Below are 10,624 nucleotides of genomic sequence, written 5' to 3'. Positions count from 1 at the left end.
TATATATATATATATATATATATATATATATATATAGTATAGAGATATTATATCTGGAAACCACGTAAGTTTATCTTCTGAAATCTAATATATGGTTGCCAAGAGGTGTAAACACCTCGTAAATATACATTTTTAAATTAAAAAAATGTCTGCAAAACCAAAAATGACACTAGCAAACGGTTTTAATCTTTTTGCGTTAACAAATTAAATTTTTTTTTTTGTTTGCAGGACATTTTGAATTTCTTGTAAAATTATTCAGTTGAATGGTGATTTCACTGATTGGCCACCGCACTAATGTATGCATGTTTTTATCTTTGTAAGGGGAGCTAATAAGCTTCTAAAGGGCAGATTTACTTTGCTTTTGGTGATCTATGTGACAGACCAAACTATTCACCCACTGACATGTCAATTTAATGGTAGCTGCTCCAAGGTATCAACCGTCCAGAGGCAGCCTTAGGTCTCAGATTTGCATGATAAATGTTTCCTAAAATGAGTCACTTGCACTCTTCTCCCAGATCAGTGGAGAGTAAAGTGAGTTCAGAGCCATTAGAAGGACTTGAGATGATTTAAGGTTATTTACGTTTTTTTCAGAGAGATTAATTTACGGAAACATGTAAGCACAAGAAGCACAGCAGAGGAATTGATGAATCAACAGGAATATCTCTCCATCTTCAACCGTCACACTACGCCTTTAAAAGCTCAACTGACTTGCTCAGACTTCAACATCTGTGCTCGGCGAAAACATGGAGAAGAAAGCAAGCCTGCTATTAGTCATGTGGCGTCTCCTGTCGGATGACCTTAGCCCAGTAGGACGTCTTTTGGATTAGTCAGACCGAAGCATGTAAGTCAACAACACATATGGTGTAGGAATGTCTCCAAACTGAGTTATGGTTGGAATCATATTAAAAAATATTGAAGTGTTGATGTTCTTTCAGAACATCAGTTCTGGCTTGAGCTGTGGAGCGGATGTTGAAAGGTTGTTTTTCTCCATTTTTAAATTTTTTTTATGTATATTCAACACAAAAAAATGAATACTTTTTAAAATTTTAATATATATCTAATCAAACACACATAATAATGTATTTCTTAAAACCATTTTCTGATCTTTAGATATGATTTAACCAAAAGGTTATGAAAGAAAAACTACAAAAAAAAACTCACAAAAAGGTAAGAAAATCAAGGGACAGCTTAAAACTCAGATCGACTCGTGTTTGTTCACTTGGTGACACTTTAACTGTATACAATTTACAGCTATAACCCGTTTCTCCAACATCTGCTGACACAATAATTCCAAACAAATGTCAAATCTTACCTGACTTATTTAAAATGAATTTTTTACAGTGCATTTATATATATATATATATATATATATATATATATATATATATATATATATATATATATATATATATATATAAGTCCTTTATTTTATCTGGAAGTCCAAACATTTGTAGGTACCATTTTACCATAATAATCCCATTTCAGAATAAAACACTGAATTTGGTGTATTTGTAAAGTAATCATTCCCTTTTGAACATTTCCACATGTTATGACAATAAAAAGACAAACTTGTATGTATTTTACTAAGGGTTTTGTGATAAACCAACAGAAAATCCTTGAAATGTGTGTACATTTACATTCTTGTTTTACCCCAATACCCTAAAATCTACTACAGTGACAACAGCTGCCAATAAAAGTCCATTATCTAGTAAACAGAGTCCATCCAAAAGTAGGTTAATCTCTAAATAAATAGAGCTGATATATAAAGAAGTTGAGACAATTATTGATCAAACTTGATGGAATAGCAAAAATGTGGAAAACTGTGTTTGGTCACCATGAAAGCATCATCTTCATAAAACAGAATCATGGCAGCATTGTGAAAGATTGCCAGAGATGATGAAAGACTGGTTAAGTTAAAAACAGGGTGATTTGTCTTCCTGCTGATGAAAAACCTAAGATATTCAGCAAAAGTTGCAACAGAACAGATGTGATCAGAGCAAATTCATGCTGCAGATGAAGTTCAGACATAAATCCAATGTAGATGTGGCAAACGGCTACAATTAATGGTCACAGATACTATCCAACCTGATTGATCGTGACTCTGTTTACAAAGATAACTGGACCCTTAATGGAAAGCTGTCCAGATTGGCAGCTGGAATTCCAGTGATGGAAGGATGGTTCAGCGATGGATAGAGTCCATTTCTCTCATTGAAATTCATACAATTGCAACCATGTATGATTGAACAAAGATACTCTGTTGTGCTCCCCCACAAAAATAAACCTCTGATAAAATACATTAGAGTAGATTGTAACATGACAGAAAGTGGGAAGTTGTGAAACTGTGGGGCATCTGGATCCATTCTGGATCTGGATAAATTGAAGCAGGGGCTGCTTGCTGAACATTGACGTTAACTGAAACATAACTCTGGCGGCTGATCCTGCCTCGATCAATACCAGCCCTATGACTCATAATAAGCACAAAAACTCAGCAGTCTCATTGTAGTATTTTTGATGGTAAAAGGATGGGAACGCTACACACAAAGAGTTGCAATAACTATGCCTTCTGCTTTATTTTTCTCCTAATGTTAGCTTTATGCTTTGCCCACAATAATCAGTTCAACATGAAAGCAGTTCAGAGTCCTCTTGCTTTAACAAACTCCTCCTTTGCTGGTGTATCTGCATCCTGTGATCCCTCTTCCCCACTCACTACACTTCGTACATTCCCCTCAGCATCGATGACCACGCTGGTCCTCCTCAACTCCTCGTAGTGCGTTTGTCTCTCAGCCACGGCCACACAGGCAGCTAGGACTTCATCTGACTCAAAGTCGTAGTCCTGCTCCAGCTCAGGGGCATTAAGAATCTGCTTTTTGGTCTCCTCCTCTTGTCTAATCTTCTCTTTGGTGGCCAACTGCTGCTTCTGTAAGGTCCATGCCCATTTCAAATCCTCCTGCCAGAGGCTACGCTCTGAGGGACACAAGTGGATGGCAATCTGGAAGGACCTCACAGCCTGGGGGGAGAGAGGAGAGGATAAAAAAGGTGGAAACAGATGAGTGGGAAGTCTTTATATATCAGGTTTAATGGTGACTTCAGCAGATAAACAGTGAGGCAGCATGGAGCCCATTCAGCATTTCTGAGAATATGACAACCCTTCTACTACACTTGACAGCCATAGCATTTTAAGAACAGCAGATCAATCTCTCTGTGCTGACGGATGAATTGGAGATTGCTTTGAAACTTATGGTTCCACTTAACAAAAAAACATCTTGTGGATGTGAACACACACAGGTGTCCTCCTTGATGAATGACCACTTGACTGCTGTGAAATGGTCAAATAAATTGAATCCTACAAGCTAATAAAGTAGACTAACGATCTAACAAATCAAGTCAGACAAATAGAGACTTGTCAATTACCTCGGTTAAAGGAGTGGAAAATGGGGAGAAGGCTGGTGGTTTACAGCACATTTCAGCTTTTTAAATAAGCTGACCTTCAATAAACCTGAGGGGAGTTGGGGCAAAAGTAGACTTTAAAATGACAGATGCATCCCAGGTTTTTGATTCTCTCTTAAAAGGAAATTGGAAGAAGCATTTTTTTAGAGAGGCACCAATCCGTCATTCTTTTATATTTTTTAAGCCTTCCTGCTATAAGCAAGAAACAAAAACAGACAACAAATGATAATTAGCCACATTAGCATTGAAATGTTCATTAATATCGGTCTAGTTTTGTGCTCAAAATATTGTTTTAACCTTTCTGGAATATAATAGAAAATCTGAAGATCACATTTGGAATCAGAATTTTACTGTCGCTTCATAAGGGTTTGAAAATATATTCTGTAAAGAGAATCTCGGTCAGGGCGTCCAAAGTGTGATCCAAGGGCCATTAACAGCCCTTTCAATGATTCTGCTAAACTACAGTTTGAGAATTGTACCAGTTTTGTCCATCTGCATGAAAAACTTGTGCTGATAGATTTTGTTTATTTCTAAGGGTTAGATCTTCAGAATTTGCAAAATACAGTTAATGTTTGGCAAATAACAATGACTCAACTCCCTTGTTGAAGAGCATAGAAAGAAAAAAAAAGTGTGTAAAAAGAATTAAACTTCCCATTAAGAGAAACATTTATGTAATGTTCTTTAAGATTTGGCTCTACAATCATATATAGATAAGATAGATAAGATGCTTTATTTGTCATTATACATACAGAGAACATACAACAAAGTGTCACAGATCAGGCAGACCTGTGAACTTCTTGCAGTGTGGCAAGACTGCTAACCACTATTTCACCGTGCCGATCCTTTCATCACTTTTATCACTAAAATATCAGATGTTTACCCTTTTTTTAAACACCTAGAGCAGGCATGTCCAAAGACTGTCCTTGAGTGCCACTGTCCTACAGGTTTTCATGGTTCTTGGTTTCAGCACAGCTGATTTGGACGAATGTCAGATATAGAAGCCTGTTGCTATCAATGGAAATAAGCTGTGCTGAAGCAGGAAACCTCAAAAACCTGCAGGACAGCAGCAGAGGATCGAGTTAGGACACATCTTACCTAAAGACACAAAAGTTCACAATTTTTGGGGCTTTAAATACTTTCAACATCCTAATTTTGGCTCAAGTGGTAAAAAGTTTTGAATTGATGCGATCTTGGTCCAAAATGCAAACAAATCCATCATGCTTAACAAACATTAGTTAAAGGCTGAAAATAATAAAAAACAATGTTCCTGTTGTCTTCCATTAGGTTTTCTCCATTTAATTAAAACTTTTTTGCAGCCTGGATGAACAAGTATGGACAGAGATAACAATGTCAAACTTTTAAACAACTCTATTAGTGAAAATATATAACTTTCAGTCTTCTGTCAATAACAACTTCCTTACTAAAGAGTATTTTCTTTAGCTTGAGCTAGAAGAAACTGTATAATTTGAGTTAACTGGATTAAGTTTCATACCAACTAATCAGACTTGATGAGGATAAATATTAATTCCAGTTATCAGCTGATTTCTCAATGCAACACTAATAATCTTACCTAATTTATTGATGACGCATTGATTTAAGTATGAAAGGACATGCTAAATTCACTTCCCAAAAATGTATTTAGGGACCTCTAATCAAACTTTTAAAGATGCCTAGTTTAAACACAAAGCTTTATCTAAATTAATTTGTTTAGTTTAGAAAAAAACAACCCAGAGACAGGCTACCTATGGCTAAGTGCAGGCAGACTGTAGAAGCCTCACATAGGCTTTCATCCTCACAGTGCTTCTACTTTCCACTTCCAAAGAACTGAAACAAATCCGACACCAATGAACCCATTAAAACCATCAAAATTTGCTCCATTTTACAGCTTTTTGATTCCCAACTGAAACTTCAGTTAAAATAAACTGTAATATAAGTGACTAACCTGGAAGGTAAAATATAAGCAGATGAAAATTCTTCTTATGTATTACCTTCAATATGCAAAAATAAATGTTCACATTGCCAAACTAACTGTTGTTAGGGGTAACAAATCACCTGACTGTACTGTAATGAACATGATTAGACATACTGTCTTATTTTGTATATCAAATAAGTGATTTGAATCGTTATAAAAAAGATGGTCTGGAGGAAAAACATTGGAATAAATCGACCTCTAGGCTAATCATGATGGCAAAATTTGTTGAATGATAAATTGTCTCAGAGATTTTAGCGATAAACTATGATATACTAACTGTGGCATTAAATTTGAATCCAAAATACTTCTGCGCTTCAGCTGTCGAGATAAAACCAATTCCGTCCCTGTTTTTTTTTTTTGTTTTTTTAATCTCATAATAATGCCACACTCACATTAAAGGATAAAGGGATGGGTGGGTAAAGACTAATACAAAAGACTGAAATCATTTGGCACCGTGACTCTTTAGTGGAAAGAAAAGGGGACATGCTGGAAACAAAGAAACATCCATCCATTTTCCGTCACACTTATCCCTGCTTGGATTGCTAGGGGTGCTGGTGCCTATCTTCAGCTGTCTACGGGCAAAAGGCGGGGTACACCCTGAGGCAGGGTACACCCTGGACAGGTGGCCAGTCTATTGCAGGGCAACACAGAGACAAACAGGACTTACAACCATTCAACCACACACTCACACCTAAGGAGAATTTAGGGAGCCAATTAACCTAACAGTCATGTTTTTGGACTATGGAAGGAAGCCGGAGTACCCGGAGAGAACCCACACATTCACAGGAAGAACATGCATAAAGACCCCGGACTGGGAATCGAACTTAGAACCTTCTTGCTCCAAAGCAGCCGTGCTACCAACTGCATCAATATGCAGCCCAAAAATAAACATGCAAACATAAATTATAAGCCATTTCTGGAGCCAAAATGCGTGTTTAAGTGTCCTCTCAGGAGCCAAAACATGTTCTAAAGTGCCATTTAGGGAACCATAAAGTTTGTTAAAGTGCCCTATCGAGAGACAAAACGTGTGCTAAAGTGCCCTCTCAGGAGTCAAAGTATGTGACAAAGTGGCCTGAGCCAAAACACTTACTAAAGAGCCATATTGGGAGCAAAAATGTGTGCTATGGTGTCCTTTCAGGACCCAAAAGATACATCAAAATGCTCCTTTGAGAGCCAAAACGGCGCGTTTCAGTGTCCTCTCTATAGCCAAAACGTGTGCTAAAGTGGCCTCTGAGGAGTCAAAGTGCGTGACAAAGTGCCCTAAGCCAAAACACTTACTAAAGAGCCATATTGGGAGCATAAAAATGTGTGCTATGGTGTCCTTTCAGGACCCAAAAGATACATTAAAATGCTCCTTTGAGAGCCAAAATGGGCGTTTTGTCTTCAGTGTCCTCTCTATAGCCAAAGTTTGTGCTAAATTGCCCTCTTGGAAGCCAAGGGGAAAGCTAAAGTGTCCTCTAGAGGGATAAGGGACTATATGTGCACTATAAGTGCCCTTTTTTCCGCCATTGCCCTTTAAAAAAATCTGTGCAAGCCAATTCATACCAGAAATTGTAAATTTTGTAATACCCTGGTGAATTAGGGGCAAAATAGCATTACAAGCTTTGTTTTGATATTTTTTCTGCACTGTTTCTATAACCGTGAAATAAGTTTACTTGAAATAAAAAATAAATAAATAAAAATAAAACAGAACAGTTGGATTAAAGCAAAAATGAGTAAATAAAAATAAAACAGAACAGTTGGATTAAAGCAAAAATGAGGATCAACCGAATTTCCAAACAGGCACAACCTGAACATGTTGGTACACACACTTTAAAACGGGATAGAACAAGTTGCACTAAAAATAGGATTTGTTTTGTCATTGCTAAGGGCTTCATTATACAAGAAGGCGTGTCTATATTTAGTTTACTTTGTGCTTAGGTAACTTTCAACACTTCCCATTGTTGTTTTTGGTGCTGTTGGACAGGTCTCCAGCTCTAAGGCATGCATGAGCGAGATCAACTGGAAGGGATTCTACCTTAAACCCAGAATGCTTAGCTTTCAGGGAGCCAACAAAGTAACTGATCCACAGGTTTCAATCACACAAGTCCTGGCGTGTTATGGGGCAATTTAGTCAATCATCTCAGCCACAGGCACCTGGGTGTGCTTCATATGAGGAGCTTAAGCCTGAAGGCTGGAAGCTTCAAAAATAAACAAACTAGTAAATACAGTCATTTTTGAAGTGCCGTATAGGCTAGTTCCTTTTTTTCTTACGTTTAAGTTCCTAATACAATTTTTAAAACCTGTGGGGAGTGTTGCCCGAGTGTTTAGAGCAGTGCGCTTGTGCTCCAAGAAGGTTGCAAGTAGCCGGTTCGATCCCCACAGCCTCATCTCTGGATTCCTGAGCAAAACCCTTAACCCCACACTGCTCCCCCAGCGCCACACGATGGCAGCCCACTGCTCCACAAGGGGATGGGTTAAATGCAGAAAGTGAATTTAAAATAAAGATATTTATATTTATAAAGACAAAAATCGACCTACAAACTAAGCAATGGATGGATAGATGGACAGATGGAAGGTTAACTGATACAATGATTCCATTAAGCATCATCATGGGAGGATGGACAGAAAAAAAGATGCATAATCTTGAACTGCTCGTAATTCCTCCTCACTGGGACCTTGGAAATAACAGCTAGGGTGGGAAATGTCTCCATCTTATACATGAAACTGCTGAATGGTTAGAGAACGCCTTTAATAAATGACTGCTGCACCCTTGGTGAACTATAGGAGCACTATCAGAGATCTTCCCTGCAGGCAGCTATTAGGTTTAAAATCATTCCTGATCCCTACAAAATCAAAATTCTCCAGATTCTCCAGATTCTCCAGATTCTCTTCTCCTCTCCTCTCCTCTCCTCTCCTCTCCTCTCCAATAATAAACTGGTTTTGGTATAAAGGTTAAAGCCTAAAGCCATAAAATGTAATTGTTATTGTCTGCTAGAATAAGGAAATTTTCTCCAAGCTGAGACTCAAAAAACAACCTACATGTTTGACTTACAACAGGATTTTTGAGGATATGCAAGATGATTATGACAAAATAAAAACACTCCCAGTAAGCCTGGAAGCAATTTAGTTACAACTGAATTAGTTACAAGTTTTTTAAAGCTATTTCTCATCTATTTACACCGTGGCTTTTAATGTGCTGCTTTCGTCATACAGATAGATAATGACCTGAAACGGTGACAGAGAAGTGCTTCATCCAAGCTGCTTGTTCCCTAAAAGGCCTTGTTTCCAAAGTCTTTGTACAGAAAACTGTCTTAACAAATATGTAGTGTACTTGTTTAGCATTTGCAGTCAGTGACCAAACCTTTTATGCTCTTAGAAACACCACCTTACTCACCAAGTCTACCTCTCCCAGGTTGAGCTGCGCTCGGCCCAAAGTCTGCCAGCCCTCCCAGAACAATGGCTTAAACTTCACAGCCAGCTCTGCCGCTTTCACTGCTGGAAACACTTCATGCAGAATGGTCAGCACCTGCAGGAAGCATACATGGTACCAGGCTTAAACCAGGCTTCAGTGGATGCCATATCAAAGACAATACATCATGGTGTTTTTAACCTCCTGATAAAGATGATGGATAGAGCTAAACTATTAATATCTTCATTTTTGAAGGAATACTGTTTTTGGCTTTAATTTAAGTGTTTCTGTCTATTTTCCCAGTAGAGAGTACATCACAAAGGCAGAATAAATGATACTGAAGTTGGCAATTATACCGTATACATGTGTTCACATGGCAGTGTTAACAATCATACCAGGTGGCCCTTTTATTATAAAAAAATAACCAAATTTATCGACAGCCTGCACTAATTTCCACCATAGTTCACCATAGCAGCATAAAAAGAAATAGATTTTTTTGAAGTAAATAAAAGAAAAACTATAAAATAAATGTTTTCAAGAATAGTTAAACATAAAACTACTCCTCAAATATATAAATACTAACTTAAGTGTTAACAAAAGTTGTAAAAGACATCACAGCTACACCTGAAAATATGGCTACTAAGTGCATAGCACCTTTTTTTAAATTTATAGATTGTAACTGTAGGCCTATAAATAAAATAAATTGTTTTAGCTATCTGTTTATTAAAATATCTACTGTATGTCATTTGTCTAGCTGAGACAAACTCAAGTGCAGTGTCTGTGAGCCACCTTAGAAAAAAAACAAAACAGTAAGGACCCATTCCTTACACAGAAAAAACAAAAACAAATGTGGTTCTTCAAAATCGGCTTAAATAGGAAGGATTTCTGTGCTGCAAGCTGACAGAATTGGCAAAGACTTCCGGATGGGAGTGGAAACAGCTACAGGAAAACTAAAGTCTGGTTTTCTTCCGATTTAAGCCTGTATTCTGGTTGCAATTAACCTGGAAGTAGCCAGATTGATATGTGTATATCTGAGTTGAGCTGAGTGCAACGTTAAAAGTTGGTGGTTACGAGATGGACGCATTAGCAGGAGTCTTTCTAGATGGATTTGTTGTGAGACTGAAAATTCAGATCTCACAACAATCCAGCCTGCAGTGCAAGGTTAGGTTGCAATGACCCTCATGACAATTTACAAAGGAAAAATTTGCTTCTTTTAGGGTCATTGGACTTAAGAAACTCCATAGATACACATCTAAAATGTCAGTAAATTAATATTTAGGATTATATTTGACATAAAAATCCTGACAGACGTTTTTATTTTTCCCTCCTCTCTTTTTTCCTCATCCTGTCCTATAAGAGATCTGACTTTTTTCTCTTCACTTCCTCTCTTTTCCCTCCTTGCTCGCCCCTGTCCACCTCCATGTCAGTCCTTCTGTACTACAAACTCGTTAGCGCTTGTAAACCATCATAAGCTGGGCTATTTGCTTGGCTAGAATGCTCCTTTGGTGTTATGGCTTTTTACTCATTGAGCAAATGGTGGAATAAATGATTTACTGACACATTGGCCCAGTTTCCTCCACTTCATAACGCTCTGGTTTTCTTATTAAGTGAGCTTGTTGCTAACTGATTCACAGAGCTGCCAGCAGTCGCACCTATTAGATAAAGTATAAGGACCAAAACACTTGGCCAATGGTGGTTGGGGGCCTACTAATAATAAAGAAATGCATTTATTGTTTATATATTAGATTATTTGGGTTGCATTTTGTTTAACTTAGTATATTATTACAGGTAAAAGCCAGTAAATTAGAATATTT

The 10,624-nt window shown here is 37.5% G+C and overlaps 1 protein-coding gene across 1 annotated transcript in view; it reads right to left on the bottom strand.

Moving 5' to 3' along the window:
• Nucleotides 1–1,400: 1,400 nt before the first annotated feature.
• Nucleotides 1,401–10,624, bottom strand: part of ttc33 (tetratricopeptide repeat domain 33) — a 20,634-nt gene continuing 11,410 nt past the window's right edge. The window contains exons 4-5 of the mRNA XM_015402131.1: nucleotides 8,796–8,927; nucleotides 1,401–3,007 (exon numbers count right to left, since the gene is read on the bottom strand). Of these exons, the coding sequence (XP_015257617.1) occupies nucleotides 2,633–3,007; nucleotides 8,796–8,927 (507 nt within the window). The 3' untranslated portion in view covers nucleotides 1,401–2,632. The remainder of the gene's footprint in view (nucleotides 3,008–8,795; nucleotides 8,928–10,624) is intronic.

The sequence above is a fragment of the Cyprinodon variegatus genome, unplaced genomic scaffold (assembly GCF_000732505.1).
Source record: "Cyprinodon variegatus isolate N-32 unplaced genomic scaffold, C_variegatus-1.0 Scaffold1305, whole genome shotgun sequence".
NCBI classification, from domain to species: domain Eukaryota; kingdom Metazoa; phylum Chordata; class Actinopteri; order Cyprinodontiformes; family Cyprinodontidae; genus Cyprinodon; species Cyprinodon variegatus.
The sequence above is the reverse complement of the archived record's forward strand: the minus strand, read 5'-3'. Positions and strand labels throughout refer to the sequence as shown.